At 44.2% G+C, this 25,327-nt stretch overlaps 1 protein-coding gene across 1 annotated transcript; it reads left to right on the forward strand.

Moving 5' to 3' along the window:
- Positions 1–859: 859 nt before the first annotated feature.
- On the forward strand, positions 860–22,691 carry LOC141740510 (protein ELYS-like). The gene is made up of 24 exons (XM_074579335.1): positions 860–980; positions 1,700–1,953; positions 3,656–3,836; positions 4,631–4,838; positions 5,555–5,671; positions 6,639–6,723; positions 9,747–9,897; positions 10,548–10,680; positions 10,768–10,949; positions 11,325–11,386; positions 12,220–12,348; positions 15,610–15,700; positions 15,789–15,878; positions 16,041–16,181; positions 16,946–17,050; positions 17,826–17,919; positions 18,868–18,991; positions 19,113–19,169; positions 20,138–20,284; positions 20,376–20,563; positions 20,733–20,877; positions 20,973–21,104; positions 22,302–22,449; positions 22,537–22,691. The coding sequence occupies exons 1-24, from the start codon at positions 860–862 to the stop codon at positions 22,689–22,691; spliced, it is 3,240 nt and encodes a 1,079-aa protein (XP_074435436.1).
- The last annotated feature ends 2,636 nt before the right edge of the window (positions 22,692–25,327 follow it).

A 25,327-nucleotide genomic window follows, 5' to 3' on the forward strand; every position in this document is an offset into this window, starting at 1 on the left:
TGCTCTAAGGCACTGTTAAGGCAGCGCGAGGTGAGCCACAGGAGTACGGTAGTAGAACAAAGGAGCAGATGGAGAGATGGGAGGCGGCAGCAAGTCCTCTCTTTTGGTGGCAGGGAAGTCAACATGTTTTGTGAAACCATCTCTTCAGCTGCGGCTGGCCATATTTTTAGCTTTTTCGTCAGTAAGCCCATTGCATTGTTGGCCCTTGAAACGGATTTTCAGGTACTACCGTCAGTCAAAACTGACGTCCCTGAACCCTGACTTGGCTGAATGTGATTCTGCTTGAACATGTAATTTCTCCATGTTTATTCTTCTTGGAGCTTTTTAATGCAAAAATCTATCCTCAGCCTGTGACTCGTGGTACGCTCCTTTCTTTGGAAATAGTTTGGAAGTCATAAGTACCTAAGGTGAAGACCAATGGTAATTTTGGCTGCTAGAAGACAACTGACAATAAGTAACAAAGGGTAAAGTACGAAATCAAGGGAAAGGACAAATGGAAAGTTGTACCTGTTACTGAGAAGCTTTTTAAAATCTGATTTTTCTCAGCTCCCATCTTCCTAACCTGTGTGAGCAGACTTGAACTCAGTGTATTGGGCTTTTTCCTGTTATTTCTCTGTTGATACGTCTGGGTCACTTTTTGTTGGTGATCTCACAGGCATCAGAAAAGCAAAGGATTCTCCTTTTGCTCTGCTGGGAGAGCAAAAAGTCTCCCGAGTGCCATTATTTGCAAGGAAAAGAGCTAGAGGTGATGTCTAGGGGATTTTTCACTGCATACTGATGAAACTTCTGTCACTCTCAAGAATAGTTCTGGCTGACGTGAGTCTAGTTGTGCAATTTTTTCCTGTATTTACAGCGAAGAATGCAAGACCTAACAGCTGAGGTAACGAGCAGTCTGCTGCAGTTTCCAGAGGTGACTCTTCAGGCACTTGGGGAAGATGAGGGAACCCTCGGCTCGGTGCTGTGCGGGAGGTTTTCTGGAGGTGAGCATTTTCCTTTAAATTTGGTCTCGGTATAAAGTTGTTCTTGCCTGGAGGCTACCTGAAGCCTCAGGTCATCGTATCAGCTGTGTCAGGTTGGTGCTGTTAAGAGGCATCCTGTTTAGAGAGAGAGAACAAAAAGGGTGCTTCAGCGATGACAAATGCTAATATTAAAACGTGAGTATAGTTAAACTTTGAAGTGGACTTTCCAGGTGATGTGACAGTAGAGCTGGGTGCCTATCTGGAGGTCTAGGCTTCTGTTAAGACCAGGTAGAATCTATCTACCTGAGTGTAAATGCAGGGATTGAGCTCATACTTCCTTTGGGCTGGCAGTAGTTCAGTGAAACAAAATGCCTTCGATTCTTCCTCTACGCTCTAAGACTTGTATTCCCATATGCGTTTAGATCATTTCTAGCAAAACCAAGGCGAATATGGTATAAAGGCTGTCGATCAGGACCTTGTCATCTTTATCCCAAACAACCCAGATTCTTCGGTGCGGGAATGACAAGTACAAATGCAAAATAACAAGGTGGTTAATTTTAGGAGGGATTGCTTGGGGATTTCAACGGGTGATTTTGAATCATTGACTAGAATGAGGTAGGTCGGTCTTCCTCTGCTAGGTACGTTTATTGAAGGAAAGGGGCAGGCACTGTGATTTTTTTTCAGCTGTTTTCAGTCTTCCGTTGGACATTTGCTTCAGTCCTCTTTCTTTTCTCTCACAGGGAGAAACGGCCTGGCGTGGTTGGCACGTGGTCCTCACCTTGAGGTGGTGAACTCTGTGACAGGAGAGCGGCTCTCTGCGTACCGTTTCAGTGGAGTCAATGAACAGCCTCCCACTGTTCGTGTGGTGAAGGAGTTTTCCTGGGAGAAGAGAACTGGACTGCTGGTTGGGTTGGAAGACGCAGAGGGAAGTGTTCTCTGTCTGTACGACCTTGGACTCTCAAGAGTGGTTAAAGCAGTTGTTCTTCCCGGGAGGGTAGGTACTTTTTAATTGGAGAAACGAAGCTTTGATGTTGTTAGGTGCTGGGTAGGCCTGTTTTAGGACAAGCTTTGGAGCGTCTCTTTGTAGGAGGTATTTTTTCTATCGTGCGTTAACATCCTGTCACTTGAGAGTATCCAGTCAAGACGGCGTTGCTGTAAAATCTTGGGCTTAATGTGCCATTATTGTTGGAGTTTGCTGAGAGTAAAACAAGTTTTCTGGTTTTATTGTAGAGCACAGAGTTACCTGATTCTCTCCTTCCACAAAAAGGCATTGAAAAGCACCTTTTTTTGGCCCTAATTGCTTGATTTCCATCAGAAATACCGTCTTTAAAATGGCTCAGAATTCCATAGTTGTGCTGTAAATGACTTCGACACATTGCCTTGAATCTCAGCCTAGCAAGCAGGCTGAGGAGAACACATTTTTCTGTTGACTTAGGAGAGGAAAAAAGAGCCTCTAGTGAGTTATCTGACAGAGTGTTGGGAGGTCACCTTTCAGCCTGCAGTCCTTGAATCTCTGCTCTCTGACTAGTGTGTTTGTGTAGATGGGACACACTGGTGTAATGTTGCTGATGTTTTCTGTCTTCTGTAACCCAGAAACTCAAATGATGTGTGTCCCCTAGCCTCATTATCTCAATGTAAACAAGAATCGGTGGAAGTCAATAGAAGATCAAGATTCACTATATTTCTATCATCTTAGAATCTGCAACAACTAACTAACTAACTTCTTAGCCAGCTTTCCATCAGGTGCTTTGGTTTGACTTGCTAGAATACAGGTGGAGTTTTGTTTGTTTGTAATGCTACAGTGTGATGACTAGTAGTAAGCATTCGTATTGGGGTCACTGAGAGAGAGAAATACGTACAGCTTTAGCGCAGGAGTCTTTGTGTGCTCGTGTCTCTGCTCTAGCAGTCAGTGTTGTCCTGGGATGTGCTGCAACGTGTGCTGAACGGTCTGTCTTCGCCTTGTGAGACAGTTGCGTGCAGACTGCTGGGCACGTGAAAGAGCAGTGTGCGCTTCCTCCTTTAGGTGGAGTCACCTTTTTATCTGAGAAGCTGCTGCTTTAGGCTGGCTTTTAACATTTTTCTCAACATTCGTGAAAGCGCTGGTGTGCATTTAAAGCTTCTTTTCCTTTATGTGGTTGTTACTTTTCTTCTAAATGCGGACTAGTGTGAATTTTACTAAGCTGGTCTCTCCCTTCAACGCTTTCTAAATACGTTTCACTCCCATGGAAATGGTGTGTCTCCCATGCAACTTGGCCGCTGCCTCGTCTGACTCTCGAGCCCTGATTTATCCTAACGCCCGTTTGTCAAAGAAGGCATAGACCGTATCGCGGTGCTGGTGGGCTGTGAGCGGTGGGAGACCTCGATGTAGTTGTGTTTGTCTGTCTTAAGCCCCTTGAATACGATAAAGTTTCTTGCGTATAACTGATTTTCTGTGTTTTCCTCCAGTTAATTACTGCGAAGTAGGAAATGGAAATTGCTAAGCTGTACTAATAGAATGCCCCATTTAAGTTGAAGTTAAGTCACTTACCCGCAGGAAATCTAGTAAATGGAAGGCAGTAACAGGTTTTTGTACGGGGCTTTTTGGTCTTTGTCTCTTTTCTTGATCTAATTGCAAACGATGCTTTGATGCTCCTGTATTTACTTTTTCTATTGAGCTTGTCAAAGAGTTCAAATAGTAACTTGTAGTTTTCCTGTAGGTAACCGCTATAGAACCCATAGCGAATCACGGAGGACCCAGCGTGAGCACTCAGCACCTCCATCAGAGTCTGCGATGGCTCTTTGGGGTGGCAGCAGTGGCTACAGATGCTGGCCATCTACTTCTGGTTGACCTTAGTTTGGATGATTGCTCCTGCACTCAGAATGATATCGAAGCATTGGGTAAGCCTGCAGTTTTTCCACATGAATTTAAACGCAAGAAAACTTCTGTCTTCTAACGAAACAGTATGCATCCCACTTTGAAGACCCTTGTGTCAGACATTTCTGACGACTGGTTACAGGTGGCAGTTTGACATCGTATAGTCCTGACCTGATTAAACCTGGGAGTGTCTGACTGCTCCTCGCAGTGTTGTAAATGCCCCCTCCCACCAAGATCCCTGTGCCACTATGATTCTTGCCAGAGAGGTGTAGGAATTTTGCCACGTGAGCCGGTGCGGCCGCCTGGTAGGAAGTTGTGTTGGAGGAGCCCTGTTTCCCGGGAATGCTCTTCTGCTTGTGTTAATTGACTTGGGGCAAATTTTGGGCTTGTTTTTTAAAATAAACCCCACTTACCAACACCCATGCATTTGGATGAATGAAATCTCGAATAGGTGTACTCAGATTGCATACACCGTTTTGGCTATTACAACAGCAGCTTCAGCAACTGGTGCCACTTCAAACACGAGGTGCCACTTCAAATTTCATCACGAGGCCCAAACTCCTGCTTTTCAGAGTCCAGGAAGAATTTGGTTACGCTTTTACCTAGCTTTCAAACGTGAGTGAGAAAACTTGTCTGATCCGAGAGTTCTTATGTTCTTTGAAGACATACATAATGGAAATGGCAAAAAAAAGTGTTGCATAAATGGCTATTTTGCCTGGCACGGTAGCATTAGATGATAGGGGTTGTCACGTCAGTGCCTAAAATGCAGCCTAAATGGCATAACGTATTCATTTATTGCTTGGTTTTGTGTGTGTAGATCTAGAAGTTGTCACTAAAAATCCTGCTGAAGTTGCACAAAGAAGAGAAACTGCGACCAGCGAAGGGAGGTGTCTCTGTTTTCAACTACAAAATGCTTCCGGAACAGCAGTATCAGCCCTGTGCTACATAAGCAGAAGCAACCAGCTCGTTGTGGGTTTCTCGGATGGCTACCTGTCGCTCTGGAATATGAAAACGTTGAAGAGAGAGTAAGTAGGCCTTTACACTTGGCCATGCCTGGAGGTGTGGGGCTCTCGATTTGTTGCTTAAGGAAGTATGTGGATGTAAAGAGAACTTTTTCAGGGACTGAAATGAGTATGAGTATAATCTTGGCACGTTCAGAAATCCTCTTCTGACGTAACTTTTCAGTCATACCTGGATGAAGTGGTCCGCCTTCTCCCCAGTGGACTAGGATTGTTTTCCTTATTGTGCCTGTGGATTGAGGAATTGTGGGAAGCATGGTTCCTGGGGTTTTCAGAACCGGTTACTGCAACTGGGGCATCCATTGAAAGGCTGAAGTATGTCAGTGATGTGATTTTGGTGCCGATATTCTCTAAAGTGTCCAGGGTGAAACTAGTGAGACATGAAAACTCAACAGCTGACCTGTGCCTGAAAAATGTATTCTTTCCTGCATGTCAGCTTTGGCCGAAGGAGCAATCTCACCTGAAATATTTGGCTAACTTCTGGTCGGGATTCCCTTCAGCAGATCTGCACTGACTCCCCAGAAGCTGTTGGATGCATAAATAGGCAGTGGAGGAATAATTAGGTGGCAAGAGTAGAGTGTGGAGGTACAAATAAGGTTCAGAAGTCAGGAAGAACAATGCTTGACGTAGTCCAAGAAACGAGAAACTACCTGTGTTTGGGCCAGTAGGCTCCCCTTTTGTTTTCTTTTTCGTTTTGCTTTTTTTTTCCCCTAAACCTGTAGGCACCACTCTCAGCTTGAAGGAGGGAGGATTCCTGTCTATGCTGTCACTTTTCAAGAGCCGGAGAATGATCCTCGCAATTGTTGCTACTTGTGGGCTGTTCAGTCTACGCAGGAAAGGTGAATAAAAACTTTAACTATCAGCCACTGAATTAATTCTTTTTTTTTTTTAAGGATATTTGTTCCCATACAGTTGAACATGTGTATTTGTTGTGTGTCTGCGATTCTTTCCGGTACGGAAGGTGTTAAACTTAGAATGCAATTTTTACAGGATTTACCAGACGTGAAGAGGGACCTACTAGTTCCTGCCTTCTGTCAGAAGGCAAAGCAACAGTGGCCATATTCTTCTGCTCGCATTCTCAAATGGTTTGCTTGTGTTCCTCGATGACCGCTTCATCATTTGTTTGATAGTCACACCGTGGTATTAAAATACCACTAGGAGCAGTTGAGGCTGCAGATCTAGAACACCAGACGTGCCCACACAACAGCCTGCCGCCCCTAAAGGCGGCGGTGACAGTATTGCCGATGGCCTTGTGCCAGCGTCAGCAGTCTGTGGAGCCTTGGTGAGCCAGTGCAGCTCCCCTGGCAGAAAACGATTCAGCAGAAAAGCCAATGGGTTCCCGCTGTTCTGCTGAATCAAATCGGACTTGGAAGGGTGCAGAGTGTGCAAGAGGGGGAGGGGAACTTTGGTGGTAAGGGAAGGGCAGAGAGATCTCTCTTTCTGCATCAGCAAGCGATTCCATCAGCTCAGCTGTTGGTAGAGTGGCAGTCTTTTAAAACTTGACTTCAAAGCAGTTTTGATGGAGAACTCTTCATTGTGAAGAACTATTTCCAACAATTCTTAGTCCATACAACATATTACAGCTTTCCAATTGTACGGTTGGCTTTTGCCCCTGAAGCTGTTAGTGTCAAAACGCCCTCCTTCATGTTTCAGTGGCTAAATGTGGCCGATGATCATGTTTTGGGAAGAGGTGGTGTTCTTTTCAGCAGGAGCATGCTATTAAGAAAACGTCTAGGTCTACTAACACGACAATGAGGACTATAAAGCAGCTTTGTAACCAAATTTCATAATTTATCCCTTTTTCAGTGAAGGTGATGTGGTGAGTTTACACCTGCTGCAGTTAGCGTTTGGTGACAGAAAACGCGTGGCCTCAGGACAAGTCATGTATGAGGTAAGAGGTGCATGCGTGGGAAAAGCAGACAATAGTAATTTTCTCTAAGGGAGTATCAGTTGAGTTATAGGGGTGAGATTTACCATCAAACTTCAGAGCTGGCTGAAAAAATAATAATGTTTTGCTGAGTCTTCTTGGGCACGGCCTTTGTCCATACCTTTTGGAAAGAAGGCGTACCATTTTATACTGCAGTGTCGTGTGTTCCAGCTAGATTCATCTGCAAAGAGCCCGTATAAATGAAATTCCTGAAGAGGACGCGGCTTTTGCAAATAAAATTATTCTGAAATACCAAATGAATGGCATGTAGGAAGAGAAGATTGGGCCTTGAATCGCTTGGTTTAACCAAGCTTCGGACTTGAATAAGCTTCTGTCTCTCTCCCTTTCTTAAAATACAGTCATACTCTAGTCTTTGCTGATCTTCAGTTTTATATTCTTGGTTTCCCTTAGAGCTTTGTCAGCCGGACTTCTCACATGAAATGCACCTACAGTGTCTCTTCAGTGTTGATCCTGACACTTAGTAGCTGTAAAGATAACTCGTTCTTCTTTTTGGCTGGGTGACCTATTCAATCTACTCTTAAAGCCAGGAAAATATGTAATTTGGTCAGAAGAGTGTACCTAAATGTTAGATCTGGCTCCAAGGAGGATGCGTTTAAAATACAGATGTGAGGTATCCTTGTATCTCAGATAGCTAACAGAGACAAGGCGCATCTGTTAGATGTGTAATTCCATTCAGTTGTACGCCTGGAAGTCTTCCAAAATCTTTTTGAGGGGACAGTAATCTTAGTTCAGAGCAAGTCTTTCCTCCTGATTTGGTACTTTCTCTTGCATATTCTCAATAGCTATGGAACGAAACAGGGGTGACTCTTGTATCGTGGTACTCTGGTTTTTGTAGGGACTGTGCCTTTTGATTTTTTTGGATTAATTTAGATTTTGAGTGTTTTGCTTATGTGTAGGAAAGGTGCTTCCTCATTTGGCACTGTTGCTTTTGCATAGATAGAGGTTAGGTGTTTGGAAAAGGTGGTGTTTCTTTAAAATGCATTATCTATCACGGTGACCAAGTAGAAGGATCTTCCAGTGATTCATGGCGTGCTGGATGCTATCTCTTTATCTTTGTTGATGTGCGGGACCTGTGCTCCACAGCGGATACTTTTAGTCTCAGAACACTTCCTTGTAGTCACAGATTGGTTAGTACTACATGACTGTCTGCCTGCATGGCTGTCTGAGTCAAGTTTCTTGTCCATCTTCAGGGGTAGAAAATTTAAGTGTCTCCCGTTTGCTAGGCCAAGTTTGAGTAAAGAAGGAGGAATCTACTGTTGATCCTTGTTCATTGGATAGAGTTCATAGGAGCTCAAAAGACTTTTTCAATACAGCAGTGCTTTTTGTTCCAGGAATTAGGTTTGAGGCTATGAAGCAGTGCCTCTTTGACTGTGTGTCATGGTAAAAGTCACAAATAGGACTTATGGAACATGTGGTACTGTGTTTTTCTATATGCGTGTCAAACTCTCGTCTCCATTGCCTTCAAGGCTGGTTTAAGTCTGCTTAAGTAATTAAACAGAAAGGTATGTTTAAGTAATGCTTCCAAAGACCTTTTTTGTACTGTTGCAGCAGTTGCTAAATCTGGTGCATCAAATCACGATCGTAGAGCGCATCTTTACCCTCGTTCTGCACAATGCTTGCGGATGGGCAGAGTATACACTCTCTACTTTGATATCAGAGTTTGACCAGTGCATCTCGTTTGAAAACTTGTTTTTGTGTTTTGCTAGTCAATGGAGTCATTACTTAACATCTCCCATACAATGGAGTTCCTTAGAATGACTTTGCCCGGCGTGGAAAGTTTAAAATGCACTGCTTTGCTTCAGAAGCATTTTCTTTTTAGTTATGAAAGACTTTTTTTAATTATTTAATTTTTCTTTTTAGACAACCTTCATATTTATTTGTAACTCTTCCTGGAATCATTAAGAGAAAGCTCGCCTCTTCTCAGATTAGGTGAATTAGATGTATCCTATGAGATCATACGGGAATGTGTGGTTTCATGCCAGTTCGTTTCAGAGCTCTGCAAGTTTAGGAAACTTGGGTAGAATGTGGCGTTATCAGTTTATGGGTTGTGTGGGTTGGGTTTCTTTTTCCCTCTTTTTTTTTTTTTTTTTTTTTAATTATAGAGCTGCTATTTGTCCCCAGTACACCCGTTCATGTGTTGTATGGTAGACAGTTTGAATGAATGCTGTATTTGGAAAGACGGTATTTCACTTCACGCTTACTTAAAAAATGGCACTATCAGAGGTTCAACACAATCGTGCCGGGGTTTCTGTGTATCTCAAAATTAGTTTGTTTACTGTGTAGTAATTCGTGATGCTAAAAGCCTTGGCCACGTGCACCCCGTGTCCTTTCTGGTTTTCCCTTTTGCTGTTGGCTGTGCTTGGTGAAGGAGCTGAGGGATATTTCACCCGTTAGTCTCTGACAAGATGAGAGGAGGAGCTGTCATAGCTTACGTGGCTTGAAAGAAGATTGCTAATCAGTATGAAGTTCTCACAGTAACTAGAGAGGGGTGCACGGTCACTCTGGTGGTGTGCCCATAGAAAATACCTCTTGACAGCTTTAGCTGCTCTAATGCTGGGGCTTCTCTAACTTCATCAGTTCTGCAATCAAGACATGGAGCAAAGAGCTTTGCATGCATGTGTGTTGCATCATTTTAGATATCTCTTTGTAGCGATATATTTATTTTTATAAAGAACATTCTTGGATGTCGCAAGGAATTCTGCAAAACATGTTTAGATCTGAATAATGTTAGGGAAATTCTAAATTTTGAAAAAGTGCAAAGCCTTTACAGCCAAACTTATCCGTTACGATTTGACACTGCATTCTCTTGCATGTCAGGCGTAGTTTCTATTTACCATCAGAAATAGGCTCATGCGAAATAGACAGTATAATAAGCCTATTCTGTTAGACTGTCTTTCATATTTAGCCATAATGTATGTTTTTCTCTTAGAATGACCTTTGCTCTCTTCTCTGATTTTTGCCCCCAGGGTTTGGAATACCGTGGCAAAAAGTTCAGTTTAGATCTCACGGGTGGAGTCTTTCCCTTGAGAGGCCAGACGAGGAGTACGAAATTAATCAGCTGCCAGACTGTCGAAAAATTCCGCAGCGACGTTGACGGAGAGGATAGCGTAAATGAAGGTTTGTTCTGATGTCCGTGTTTGGTGATTTTAAAAGAAGTGCTTTTGGAACCTAAGCAACGAATGCTGTTCTGTCCCCACAGTCTGAAAGTCTTGCCTATCTGCATAGACTAGACTGTTGGGATTATTTTCGAAGAAAAAATGGATGCTTAAGTTATGTGGGACTTCTTTAAGGGAAAAAGTGGGTTTTATTTTATGCTTGCTGACATGCTATCGCGATGTATGGTGGGGCCGTTTGTATGATGATGGTCAGTCGTTTTACTCCTCCAGCTGCCATCTTTGAACAAGAAGTTCAAACTCTCCATTGCTTAGGAATGTTACCAGAATTTTTTCCCTTCTTCAAACCGATGTCCGCATCTGCATCCAGATGGTAGCCCGTCACAAGTGCTGTTCCCCAGGGCACTGCACTGGGGCCACTTCTCTTTAGTATCTTGACCAGTGATCTGGACGAGGGGACAAGAAAAAGGGGCAGTGTGACTGAAACCTATCACAGAGATGTTTGCTATTCCGTAATTACTGTAATCACTCTTAGGAAGTGTTGTGTTTCACGAGTGACAGAACAGAATGAAGCCAAAATAGAAAGTGGTGTTTTAAAACTATCGCATCCATCGTATTTTCTACAAGTCAGAAACAATGTCTTGTCTTTTACAGTCACGTCTCCTGACACCAGTGTCTCAGTCTTCAGTTGGCAAGTGAATACGTACGGTCAGGGAAAACCATCTACTTACCTGGGTGTATTTGACATTAATCGCTGGTATTCTGCTCAAATGCCAGATTCACTAAGGTAGATTTTTCTTCAGTAGTTTTCCATATGCCTGCCAATAATTCATTTGAATGTCGGCATTTAGCTTACGCGCTTGTTTTCTTTAAGGCCGGAAGAATTCCCTCATGAGTGCCCCTATTTTGCACTGTGGTCGCTGGATACCGTAGTGAGCGTGACTTCTCCGAAGCTCCTTTTGGATATTCTGGTCCATGAGCGGAGTCTAAGTCGGGGAGTTCCTCCTTCTTATCCACCACCTGAGCGGTTTTTTCATCCAGGCAACTATAACTTTGGTAGGTATTTCACTGCTTTTGAGAGTGATAAGCTTAAAATGAGGTCAAATGCCATTCATTGGTTCTCTTGTTCAGTCATTGTTTGTCATTCAAAACCCAAACCAAACCAAAAAAACACCCAGTCCCCCCCAAACCCAACTCTGATCGTGTTGTACTGACAAGGTATTTACTATTGTGAAACATATCTGACAGCCGGCTGAGTTTTGGTGCTTTTGTAATGTAGCCGGTGAAGTGGTGCTGGTTATAGCCTGAAATGACCGTGAACTGAAGCTCAAAGCTTATATGTTTCTAGATACCGGTGTGTAAAAACTGTAAACTGGTCATGGCATAACTGTGAGAGTACGGAAGGTTGTCAAACGTTCCCTGTTTCTGCAGATGGTACGTGCTTGCTGACCTCCGGAGTCGTTCACATGACTTGCACCGGCTTCCAGAAGGAGGTGATCTTTTACTGTATCTTTATTGCGAGTGGCAGGAGATGTAGCTTTTCTAAGTTTTCTGTTGCACTGCTTTCCGTGTTAGGGACCGTTTCATGCTCATCCTGCCCGTCCACACGCATAGTTGCAATTGTATCCTGTCGCCAGTTGTATGCAAATGGTAATGTTTTAGGTCCCCTCTTGGGACTGTACAACTGCCGTTGTCTCCTCTTGAAGCACGATCGGGGATTGAATGTCTAGAAAGGAACGCAACGTTGCTCCAGGAGCAAGAACAAAACCACTGTAGAAGGCGGGGAAAGGTGTTACTTCTTTATTGCCCCTCAGTCGAACTGCCTGCATAGTCTTGAGTTAGAGTTTCGATCCCTGATTCTCTTGGAAAAAGGAGGGAATGGAGAAAATGAAAAATCACATAACTGTTTGAGGAGTGAAAATTTTGTTTTCTCCCAAACTCGGCCAAATTATAACTTCTGAGCCACGGCACAGATTGTGACAGATAATTTTGAGTGAAGTTTCAGCTCACTAAATGTTTCCAACATGAATCGGCTTCCATACGAATAGGCATGGAAAGGATCTTCCAAAGCGTGAAGTTGCATGTTAGCTGAGCTTATATAGAATGTATTTTGTGTCAGTGTTGAGGGAAAGAGCAAGGCCTGTGTATAGACAGAGAAGGTAGAAAAGACTTAATTACGCAGATTGCTAACCTAAAGCATCTTAGTGGTTCAGGCTGTCTGACGGTGTCAGTGAACATTTAGATTCTTCCTTTTAGAGGTTATCCAGAAGCGTAGTGACGGAATAACAATGCTGTCTTAATCTGTGGTTTTCGATCGATGTTTCAGACCTTGAATTTTTTGAAGAAATCTGGTCCTTCAATATGGGAAGCCATTCAGGATAGCTACAATAGGTGTCTTGTAGCTGGCTTGCTGTCTCCAAGAGCAGTTGATGTCCAGCCATCCAGTTTGAGTCAGGTGAGTGCCTATGAGGGAATCAAGAGGGAAATACATCCATCTGGTCTGACAGGGCTGGAGGGGCTACAAGACACGATACTCCAATTTGAAATACAGGTGTTGACCTGAGCTAGCAGAAGTAACCGTATCCTTAGATCCAAAGTGGTGACTTTGACTGGGAACAGCCCTAAGAGATCTGTCTTTAGAGACCCCTCTCTTAATTCGGTGCCACACACAGATGCGCACAAGGAAGCGTGCAGTCAGTGCTGGTCATGCCCAGCATAACGCATGTGTCCCCCAGAGTAACCCCCATCCCTGTCAGTTTCTCAAAGCAGTGGTTCAGTGCAGTAGCCGACGATGGGGGCGTCTCACTGGGATGCGAGCTCTTGCAGGCGTCGGCTTGCTGCACTGTACGTGATCATTTGCTTCCAAGGAAGTGGGCTGTGGTAAAGGATTACTGCTGTCAGCTCTCCCTGGCAATTTCTTCACGGCTTGCCCTCGTTTTCCCTTCATCGGTAGGCTTTTCTGCATCCTCTCCGGGCGGATCTTCACCTCTGTAGCCTCTGCCTTGTGCTGCAGTAGCCCAATTTGCTGCTCTGAGACTGCCCTCTTGCAGCTGCAACACCTTAATCACCTTTATCTCATGACACTTGCTACCTTCTATGTGCTTTATGCCACCACAGTGACTTCACTCCCCCTGCCATAGGTTTTCCATTTGCATCAACCTTTCTCTGTCATTTGAAGAGTTCCGTGAGAGGTGGAGCCTTTGTGATGAGCAGCCCATCTTCTTCCCCCCGGCAGGGTCTAAGCGAAAGGATCAGCCAGCTGGTCATCATGCAGTGGAGCCATCAGCAGGAAGGGGAGAGTAGCCTTCCCGCTGCCCTCATCTTCCTGCCTCCTGGATTCTACATCAGGCTTGTTATGCATTTGAGCAGGGATTTCCTGTGAGTGTTAGGAAGACAAATTTCAGAAGTAGGGTCAAGAAGCTTGCTTTGCAGTTTTGTTTGCCACTGTGAGCAGTATTTGGTGTGTTTCCTTGCCTGAAACCAGTATTCAGAAAAGGTGGAAACATCTCATGTGTCTTCTAATGTGTAGAAATCGCTTTGAATGTCATGGTTTTGCCTGGAAGGGAAGGATACTTTTCAGTCTGTTTTAAAATAAACAAACAAACAAATCTCCCCTCCCCTCATCACCCCCCGCAACAAAATAAAGTTTTCTGAGGGATCCTTTCATCTGGAAGAAGTATGAGAACTCCAGCTGAGACAAGCTACTACTTAATATTGCGCGTCTGTGCATACCTGTGAATTATTCTTCTAAAGGATTAGCACCACATTATAATCCAGTATTTGAAGAGCCTAAAATTTAAACCTATTAGAATGTAAATGTTTCACTTTTCTGTTATTTCAGAAAATTCATAGAATCGTTTGGGTTGGAAGGGACCTTAAAAGATCATGTAGTCAACCTCTCCTGCGGTGAGCAGGGACGTCTTCACCTAGATCAGGTTGCTCAGTGCCCCATCCAGCCTGACCTTGAATGTTTCCAGGGATGGCACATCTACCACCTCTCCGGGCAACCTCTTCCAGTGTTTCACCACCCTCATTGTAAAAAATGTCTTCTGTATATCTAGACTGAATCTATCCTCTTTTAGTTTAAAGCCGTTACCCCTGTGTCCTATCGCAACAGGCCCTGCAAAAAAGTTTGTCCCCATCTTTCTCATAACCGCCTTCTAACTACTGAAACCCCTAATAAAGTCTTCTCGGAGCTTTTTCTTCTCCAGGTTGAACAACCCCAATTCTCTCAGCCTGTCCTCACAGGAGAGGTGCTCCAGCCCTCCAAGGGGCACAGTCACCTGCCTCGATCTGCTGGCTGCACTTCTTTGGATGCAGCCCAGGATATGGTGGGCCTTCTGTGCTGCACGTGCACAGTTGACTCACGTCCAGCTTTTCATCCACCGGTACCCCCAAGTCCTTCTCCTCGAGGCTGCTCTCAATCCCTTCATCCCCCAGCCTGTATTGATACTGGGGGTTGCCCAAGGTGCACTTGGCATTGTTGAACCTCATGAGCTTCACACAGGCCCACTTCTCGAGCTTGTCCAGGTCCCTCTGGATGGCATTCCATCCTCCAGGCATATCAGCCGCACCACTGAGCTTGCTGTCATCTGCAAACTTGTTGAGGGTGCACTTGATCCCACTGTCCATGTCACCGATGGAGATCCTAAACAGTACTGGTTCCAATATGGATGCTTGAGGGACACCACTTGTTACTGATCTCCATCTGGACATGCAGCCATTGACCACTACCCTCTGGATGCCACCATCCAACCAATTCCTCAGCCACCAAACAGTCCACCCATTAGATCCCTGTCTCTCCAATTTAGAGGGAAGGATGTTGTGGGGGACCATGTCAAAGGCCTTACAGAAGTCCAGGTAAATGAACCCGTAGCTCTTCCCTTGTCCACTGGTGTAGTCACTCCATCATAGAAGGCCAGTAGGTTGGTCAGGCAGGACTTGCCCCTGGTGAAGCCATGCTGGCTGTCTCAAATCACATCCCTGTCCTCCGTGTGCCTTGGCATAGCTTCTAGGAAGATCTGTTCCACGATCTTCCAAGGCACAGAAGTGAGGCTGACAGATCAGTAGTTCTCAGGGTCCTCCTTTCTACCATTTTTAAAAATGGGTGCAGTGTTTCCCTTTTTCCAGTCACTGGGCATTGTTACCAATTTGCCAGTGCTGCTCGTGGAGGGGGTACGCTTTTTTTGACCTTCCTTTTCTGGCTGACTTATAACTTAATTTTCTGGCTGACTGAAAATTCTAACAGTGTTTTTGGGTATGAGACCTGCTTCATGTCTTCACAGTCTAGAAAACTGCTTGGCCGTAGCTTCAAGTGTTTCCAAGCAAACAATGTATTTGTTCTGCCCCCTTCGTGCACTCCAATGGCAAACCTACATGCACAGAATGCGTAACAGGTGATAGCAGAGGATGTTTCTGAAAATAGTTGGAACTCAGTACGTGAAGACTGTAATGCAGAGGCACGCGAAGAAAGATTAGAATTAGGCTGCAGTAAGTTGAAATGTCAGAGGAAAAGTGTGTTAATGTGTTCCTCAGAGCAGTGAGCAGTCCAGCCTGTGGCTGGAATTAAGAGAAAGGACGTGGCATTCCTGGCCTGTGTCCTGATTGACTTTGTGATGTCTGAATGAGTATGCAGTTAGAAAGAAACATTTACTGTTGATGGTTCACATGGTGCAAGTAGGTAAGATTCTCATTTGAGTTTGTCTGTTACGTTTAGGAGGAGCAGCTGGAAGCAGTATTGTCAGCTGCTGTCCAGACAGGTTCTGTGGGACTTCTGACTGGATGCATTAAACATTGGATATCTGAAGGTAATACTTCGAACGTTGTTTTTTTACGTGGTACCTCTTTGAGTTGGAGCCTGTTGATTCATTTCTTTTTTGTTCTCTTTGTTTAAAGAGCAGCCGAGGTCTGCTGGTAATTTACGGTTTGTTCTTGAGTGGACATGGAACCAAGTGATCTCTACAAAAGAAGAATTTGACCAAATCTGTGAGTACTAGTGTAGTCATTCCGCAAACCTAAAGTCGTTCTTTCTGATTGAGCTTCCTCAGTAATACGCCGCTATAGGATATTGCACGCGGTCCTTGAAGTGCGCCTTGAAACTCTGGAATTGCTCTGTCGGCTAACGATTTAATATTTATTCTTGAAAAGGTGTTCCGCTGTTTGATGGCTCTTGCAACTTCATTGACCCCCAGACATTACGGTCTCTCCAGCGCTGCCAGTTGCTTTTGAGCAACCTTAGCACGGTCTTAAACTGTTTTCTCACAGAAGCACAAGAGCTTACTGAAAAAGGTTTGTAGTAGTGCTACAAAATCTTTCGTATGTTTTACTAAGATTTGGAATTGTGGCAACATGGGCTTTTGTTGTTTTTGAGGATTGGAAGACAGTCACATTTAGCTGGGAGAAGGGGCTTAAAGCTGAGCGCTTGGGACCACCACAAAACACGCATGGAGTTCAGGGCAACAGTTTATGGTGGAGCTCATGCAAGGGGGTGGGGGAGGCTACATTCAGAGAGAAGCTTTGTAGGCAACTGGGCTGAAATTACAGCAACCGAATGTGGTATTGCTGAAAATTATTCCTTTGAGTTCTTAGCTAGCAAGTTCTAGTTGCATGCAGACACCGTGTTGCAAATTGCTAAACAATACGAAGGAAGCGTAAACGAGTAACATGCAAAGTAAGTTACTTGAGTTTCTACAGCTTTTTCTCTTAGAAATGGTTCTTGGCCTATTGAGAAAAGAAAAGAATATCCCTTTGCTATCAGAAGAATCTCTGCTACGTGAGAAACAGATGTCTTATTCCTGCGTGCATTTAGTAGTTCAGGCTTTGTTCTTTTTTTATTTTAGCCTTTAGTGAGTTTAGTTCTTTATAGGGGTTGCTTTTTGTTTTGGTGGTGATAGTGGGGTTTTTCTTCAAATAAGAAAGCGATACAGCGTGAAAAACGCAAAGACAAAGATTTCTAATGTGCTATTTTTATACTTTTGGTTTAGTAGGATGAAGGGAGTTTTGCGAAAATGAACGGAATTGCATAACACTAATCATCTCCTGCCTTTTTTCAGGTTTTGCAGACGTGACAAATAAGCAAGCGGTAACCGGCCTCATTTCTTTGTATGCACGAGTGGTCATCTGGTTCTGTCGATCCGGTCTCCTTCCAGAGGGTTTAGGTAAGCGTGACCTGTCATACGTTTGTAACAAGGCGACCATCCAGTGAGTGACTCCCACGAACGCGTGCTTAGCCATGTTTTTGTAACGGTTTCGTCAGGAAGAAGTCGTGCTGGTTCAGTGGCAGGGTGTGCTGAAGTTCTGTGGGTGAAGTTGAGATTTTGCTGGGTTGTCAAGTACACAGCGTAGAATGAGGCAGGCAGTTTCTTTCCTGGGTGAATTTTAGGAATAGCAATGGGCCTCTGACTTCAAGGCGCTGCTTGTGTCCACAGCTTGAACTACTTGAGATTTTAAACAAAGTACTATTAAACAACAAGTACCGGAATGCTTGTTTTTACAGTGAGAGCATTACCTGCATGTTTTGAACTTTCTATCAGTTGCTTGAGGAGAAAGTACACCTTGGAAATCCTTCTTTAGTTGGATGGATTAGAAATTCCATTGTCAGCCTTAATTGTCTCACAAACAATTGTTTTAAACAATGGTTTTAAAACCATTCCCTTTGAGAACTGGGTGGTTTTTTTTATAGTGAACTTCAGCTTACCCTACATGTTGTGAATGCTGCGTGAACTGTAACCTTGAAATGGCACTTGGGGCAAGAAGGAATTGAGTCTTGTCTCTTAGAGCTCTTTTAGCAAAGGCAGAAAGAGGATTGGCTTCTTTCAGAGTTGGAGGCTTCTTGATGCTTAGCTTGTACGATCTTCTGTCTCTTTAGGCAAAAATTTTCGTTTACAAGTGTGATATGACTGCTTTAACTTGCTTCTACTTTGTTGCCTGTAGATGACGATACGCGTTTGTCAAGACCTTTCTACAATTATCCTCTGATTGAGAGCTACTATACTGGTCACCGACAGAAACTTGAGCGTTTATCAAGGTAAGAGCTAGGGGAAGACTCTAGAACACTTCCACGGCAAATTCAGAAGTGGAAGGGAATGGCTTTTATCTCAACAGTTGCATGGGCTATGCGTAATGCCGCTGCCAGCAATACTCTTGACTTCAGTGACACGCGTGTTCTGTTGAACAGAGAGGTTACTTTCCTGTGTTAAAACGTTGCTATCTACCTCTGCTTAGTACCACTGGTTGGTATCATCATTTTTCGGGAGTCTACTTTATTCATTGGCTAATGTGTATAATTTCTGACTACTGAAAAAGGCCATGTGATTAGGACAGGATCAGTCACCTCCAGTTCAGCAAAGCAGGGTGTTCACAGAACAATTGTTTTGGAAGCAGAAGAAAGCGTGTTTTTTAAAAAACAATCATCTCCGTCCTTGACTGGTAATAGAGGGTCATAACTGTATTGGCCTAAGTCCCCTTCTCACAAGTACGTGGTGTGATTTCGTAAGATGGTTGGAGTTACATGGAGTTGGCACGCCTCGCACTCTCCTGGCTGTCGGATAGAAGTCACTTGCGAACGTCAGCTCTCTTTCCTGGACTAGCTGCCTAGCACATAGGCGGCATGCCTTGGATTAGCTGATAATAGGTTTTTCTTTGGAAATTGTTCTGAAAACTGAATAAAGACCTGACCAAGCTTCGGCGATGGCACTGTGACCAAGAGGCTGCAAGGTGAGTTAAGGTGGAAGCTGCAGGGTAGGAGGTATTGACTTCAAAGTTCATCTTCCTTGGCTTACTTCTCAAGTAACTTACATACAGGCTCGTGTGTTCCTTCGAAGCACAGAGCCTCTAGTGTCCTTTTTCTGCTTTGTGCCATCGGGAGATTAAAGGGCAGGGCTGCAGTCAGCAGAAGACTGGAGGAAAGCCGTTACACCGGGAGGCTGGAATTAGTGTTTAACTCTGTCCAAATCCTTGCTACCTTTTGTTCCAGAGGAAAATGGGACTCGGACTGCTTGATGGTTGATGGAATGGTTTCCCAGTTAGGAGACCAAGTGGAGAAGCTGTGGCGGAGAGATGCAGGAGGAACTGGGAAATACCCGCCTGCCAGTTTGCATGTGAGTGTCCTGTTCACTGAGAACAACAACAAACGGCCGCCCTCCCCGCCAAACCCCACCCAAAAGCCAATGATTTAGGGAAGACAGGCTTTTTTTCAGAACTGTTAATTTTTCATTTCAGGCACTGCTGGATCTCTATTTGCTAGAAAACATTGAAGAAAACTGCAAACACGCAATTGTATCCTTTCTAGTTATTTTTATTACACCTCCAGGGGATGCACATAAATGTTCTTCAGTGTTGGTCGCCGACCTGTTTCATGACATTTTTTCATTTATGCTTCAAAGGCGATGCAAGTGAAAACATTTAGTTTAGCGTTAAGTTGTAGACAGAAGCGCTGTTTTATTTCTTTGTACTGTGGATTTTTGATGACTTTTTTCTTAAACGTTTTGTTGCAAAAGTCTTCTCCGATAGGGAGAAAACAGTTTTAGTAATAAGGGTTGAAGATATAAAATGTCCTTAGTTTTTCTCCAAATTTAAACACCGTTTAAAATTGTCTAAAACACCCATGATGGGTTATAAAACAATTTCTGTTTCAGAGCAAAAGGATTTCTAAGAGTGGTTTACCAGTACCGGATTTTTGCTGAAATCACGGGTTTTCCAGCGCAGCTCACGGTGCTTGCTTTGGTTCCATTGAAAGTGCAGGCACACGGAATAAGCAACAGGGAGAAGAGAAAAGTCATGGGGCAGAAACTTAATTTTTAAGCTGCTGAAATACACAGCCTTGCTTTTGCTGTTTGTTGCCTAACCCGCGAGGGGAGCCTAGAGAGCAAGGGGCTTAGAAACGCTTATAGCCCGGAGCTGTCTTGTTAGATGATGTCCCTAAAACCGGACGTCAGAAAGAGAAAATGACGCTACCAATGAGTGACCCGCATACTGGTTTAAATCCAGTTTTAATCATTCGGAGCTGAGCTGTACTGTAAGGATGCCACAATTTACACTGTTTTATAGACGCTGGACATGAGGGAAAAACCCAACTGTGGAATTTATTTGCTGTAATAATTGAGCGTTGGATGCTCCAATGTTTTGAATGTATTTTCTGCTTCCTACCACTTTTATATTCTTACTTCATTATGTTTTTCTAAAGGTAATGTGATAAACTTTTGGTCTTACAAGCTGATTAGCCTTAATGAGATACCTGATGTCAGACAATTTACTTGCTGCTGGATATCAAGCGTTCCTTTCCGAGTGAGACAGAAACTTCAATCGACTCCTTCGCAACTGCCTTTGGCATGCCTTGGGGACTTGTTAAGCTTGTTGAAGGTTTTTGGCTTCTAGATCACAATGATTACGAAGTAAGTATGGTAGAGTTGAGTTAGACATACATGGCAGTACAAAGCTATAATCTAGAAAATGATTTTAAAACCCGATCTCTAACTTGTACAGAATTCACTGGCCCTGCTCTTTCATCCCGCTACAATCAAAACCGCGTCATGGCAGCACAAGAGAATTATTCAGTCCCTCCTGTGCCAAGGGGAGCATGGGCAAGCCCTCAGATACATCCAGCTGATGAGGCCACCCACGGCAAGCAGCGGGGAAGTGCAGCTTCTCCTCACTGTGTTGCTCTCCAATAGGTAAAGAAATATACCCCACCATTTTGTCACGCAAATCTTGTGAAAATGGAGAACAAAGAATAGAAATCATCATCCCCTAAGTTTCCTTTAAACTTTGAGTACAAGACTCTTGGGGCATCTCTTTGGTTATGCTATTAACATCCCTTTACGTCTGAAACATTAATTACAGGTGCATGGTGGAGGCTTGGGGTCTGTTGCACCAACATGCCGCTCAGGCAAACTTAGAAGACCTCTTAAAACACATGTACGAAATGTGCCGGGAGATGGGCCTGATGGAAGACTTGCTGAAGCTGCCTTTCACAGACACCGAACAAGTAAGTGGGAGCAAGGAAAAATGTTCATCGTCTCTTTGAAAAGAGAAAAGGCAGAGCCATAACAGATTTTTGGAATGATTTTTTTTTTCTCATAGGAGTGTTTGGAGAAGTTTTTAAGGACCAGTGCTGGTGTTCAGAATCAAGAATTCCTTTTAGTCTACCATCTGCAGCGTGCCAACTACATTGCAGCCCTAGAGCTGAATCAATCCATGAATGTAAATCTTATGGTAAGCGTGAAAGTTCTGTTCTGTCAAGCGTGCAAGTTTCTGCTGGGTGTTACTAACTGGTTTGGATAGTACTCAATAAAAATCCTGCTTTGTTTTTTTCATACCAGTCTTTGAAACACTCGGAACAAGTTTCTACACCTTTGGTTACAGCTGAAGCTAAATGTTGACCAATATACGTCACTACTCCAAAGCTACTCTATGAAGCTATAAATTAAATGTTACACACCACTGTTGACCCCACTGAGAACAGTTTGTTTGCATCTGAGGAATAAACATGTATCTTTCCCATCAGCCAATCGTACCATTCCGTTATTGAGATACGTATGTTATGCGTGGCTTAGATTACTGGAAGTTGTTGGTGTCACTCCTTCCTGTGGGATGACGAGTAGGTTGTATGTCATCGCTTGTGTCTTGCACGCAACTGTATTTTTCTAGCTGAGAGCAGGCTAGGTGCCAATCCACAGGTTAAATTTCTGTGGGTTTTCTTTGTTTTTTTAATTTCTGCGAGTTATAGTGTGCTCTCCGATTCACAACTTTCATTTCACGGCTTTTATGACAAAAATTCTTGTCTAACCTCTATTTCTCAAAATAGCCAGATTACATTTTGTGTTACATGAACTTGTGTTCTGGATTTGTGACGCGTTTGCTGTTTTCTGGAATCATAGTTTTCCAGTGACTCAAACTTCTAAGGTGGTTTTGGAAGTCGTAGGTCCTGCATTTGAAAACTGTCATGCGGCCAGGTGGTGTGCGTAGGTCGCTTTTTCTTGCTTGTTTTAATCTTCACATCATGTTGTCCAGGGTAATTTCCAGTTGTCCCGTATATTCAGGGCACTGGCGTTTCAGGAAGAACAAGGGAAAGCCTGCTATGTAGTAAGTCGTTTGCAAATTGCAGGTGATATCAGAAAATTGCAGGTGATAACAGGTGTATCAGAAGAAGGTTCTGCAGAGTGCCAGCATTGTTTTAACTTCAAGTTGTAGGCTCTGTTGCTATTCCAGTCTTCCTTCCACTTTGCTAAAAGTACCAGGTGAAATCGGTGTGTGCGGATGGGTAGAACTTGCCGCTGTTCTGTGCAGTGGAGGTGTTTTCCCACACCCGTAGAGGAAATCTGCTCACTAATGCGAAATAGCAGGGAGAGGTCTGTGCAAGGAACTTCTTGTAATTAGTTAAGCTTTTGCTTTCCGCTTTTCCTTCATCAGAACGACGGCGATCATCGCTTGACCGACAGAGCAGTTGCCAGAAATTCTCTATTAGCCCAATATGGCAAGATCCTTCCACGAATTGAAAGGCAGCTGGCCGTAGAGAGAGCCAAGCTTTACCATTTGCCTGCACTGGCCTCAAGAGAAGGTAACTTTTAGCGGGGGGAAATAGAGGGGAGAATTCCCTGTCACTTGGATGACACCAGGCTGAAATTTTTCCCCTCTTGCTTTCCAGTCTCAAGACCAAAGCCATTAACTCCAGTAAGAAAACAAGCTAAAGCAGGAAATGTGCGTCGAAGACCAAATTTTCTGGCGAAAATATTGTCCAGAATTAAAGAATCCTGGGCAGGAATGAAGGAGAAAACCGGTTTCTCACAAGGTGGATTTTAAAGATGCTGTCGTTTTTATAGCTGCTAAACGTGCTGTTTCTTCAGCAGGATGTTTCTAAAATTGAGGATGTTTCTAAAATGGGACCTGTTGAGATCCAAACAGGAGAGCAAGCAGTTGGGTTTCAACAGCACCCGCCAGTCCCTCACTAGAGACAGGAACAAGAAGAGACCTTAGATGCATTCACTTATTCAGCTCGTCTCGGCTTTGGGATTTAGGACAACACTGTAGAGAAGACGGGGCTGGACTTGGGAATACGCAAATCCCTCATGGGAGTCAATGGAAAATTTGGGATGGGAAGAAGGCAGCAGGTCACAAAGCTTCCGCAGTCATTCCCGTAGCAGCGCAGTGAAGGTGTTTCTGCTTGCGTTATAACTGGTGGGTACTGATGTAGATGTAAGCGCCTGGTTTTGGCTTGTGGGCCCTCACTGAATTTAGGACAAACTGCTTACTGCTTTCTTGTTCGTAGATTTGTAAGCATAAAAGGAAAGTTTACGCAGACTAGTATTTCTTGACTTTAGTTTTGAAGCATGGCGTGTTGCTAATAATATATCGCTTTCGCAAGTTTTGACGAGGCGGGAGGCAAGAAAATAAGCTGATTCTATGGAGACTGCTGTTGAGGGGCTGCTTCCTTCTGCCGTTGTTGGCTAGCACTGCAACTTAGAGGGCTGGGCAAAGGTCTTTACACGTGGATTCAATTATCCCGACCATCCGAGTCCCTGGAAATAAGTAACGGTTACTGCTTTTGTTCTCCCCATAAAACCCCGAGTATCTTCACGTGGATCTAGAAGAAACGAATACTTGCTCAGCACAGGGAACGGGAAAAGACGAGGTGGAGCTATTTAGAATATACTGTGTTGTCTCAGGCAGTCCAAGCGATTCCTTGAAGTGCAGGGTTGAGCTGTCGGATGTGAGGGCTGGCCAGTTTGACAAAGTGTTGCCGACTGGAACTTTCAGCTTTTCTCTCATCGTTGCCTTTTACCCTGTTAGATGCAGAGTGGGTCGCCGTGTGGGCATTTGTCGTCAGTGCAGGAAGTACTGCAATGGGATGATTTCTGCCAGTTGTGGCTACAGCTCGCATTGTAAAACTGCTCACTTTGTCCAGGAGTGGTGGCAAATCGTAGTCAGGAACAGAAACACCAGAAACGGGGCACGCGATGGCCTACACTGAACACTCTCTTCTCTGTCCCTTAGACACAGAGGCTGTCATCGGTAGCAGAGAGTACACTGTATGTTTCTGACTTTACACCCAGCAGTGATCTGAAAGGAAAAGCGGCATTTCACTGTCCTCAGTTTCATCTGTGTGAGTGTGAAGTCAGTCTGTTTGGTAACGACTATTGCATTAACAGGCTTTTTTTTAACTGTAGGTGGTGGAAGATAGTGCGCTTAAGTCACCAACCTCAGAAGCAGCACCGGCAACACCAGGATAAAGTGAAGGACATCCATCGGGCGATCGTCCATACAGCTAGGATTCTCCAGAGTCATAGTTAGCATGTTGTTTGACTGTCAATAAACATTGTTGAATGTGATGCAGCTGAAGGAGACGGAGAGCTTTTTACACCTCAGAGTAATTTTCAGCGACAAGCGTTGTAATAAGGAATGCCCCCCAGCCCTCCTCCTCTCGCTTAGCTTTTGTAGCTGAGCAGACGGCAGAGGGTATGGAACATCCCTTTGGTCAGTTTGGGTCAGCTGTCCTGGCTACGTGCCCTCCCAGGATCTTGTCTTTTTTCCTCCTGAGTCCTTTCTCAGACCCAGCCTTCGCACCGCACCCCTAGCAGCTCCCTCTGCATCTCCGGGATGATCAGTTCGCCCTCCTCTACGAGCAAAGGAACCCAGAATATCTTCCAGGAAGGAGAACTCGAACCCCACGTGGACTGATGGCGTAAGGTGGGCTGTAGTTAGTGATTTTTCCAGTTAAAGGCTTTACAGACCGTGATTACACTTGCAGTTTTATAGAGTTTGCTCAAACTGCTTACGTTGAGAACTGGAACTGCAAATCAGAATGGCAGACTTGCATTTGGTCTTAAACGGCTATGTTAGGCCTTCTGTAACGTCACCTGCCTGCCTGCAGGAACACTCGGAATTAGGAGAATTTGAGATTTGAGGTTTGTGCGGTGATGTCATCCTGGGAGCTTCGTCCAGTTTTGTATGGACTCTATCTATTTCATTATTTCCCTTTTTATTTTATTTTTAGGATTTCACGAAAGCAGTTTAGTTTCTCCTAAGCTCGTAAATCTCTCTCTACCTCTCCTCCTCCTCTCCGTGTACGAGAGGTTGGGGGGGAGCATCTGTCGCCGGCCATTGGCCAATTCGGCCAAAACCACGACAGATTTATTGGCGCCCGACGTGGGGCACGAACGCAGCTCTGATAGATTGCCTGAATAGTTTGAATTCCAGCTTGTTCAGGGAGAACAGAGAGTTCACAGCATGTCGGTCTTACGTGAAATCTGGTATCGTGCCTTTAGAGAGCTTTGTATGAAGTTAATGGACGCAGTGGGGTTTAAGCGGTCAAATATATTGCATGGCCTGTTTCTCGTTTGTGTTTGGACGCGGTGGTCTAAGCGTGCCACGTTGGCGTGGGTTTGCCTTCAGAGGTATAAAATAATTGCTTGGATAACGGTTCTGCCTGCCTATCTTGG

The sequence above is a fragment of the Larus michahellis genome, chromosome 3, assembly GCF_964199755.1.
Source record: "Larus michahellis chromosome 3, bLarMic1.1, whole genome shotgun sequence".
NCBI lineage: Eukaryota > Metazoa > Chordata > Aves > Charadriiformes > Laridae > Larus > Larus michahellis.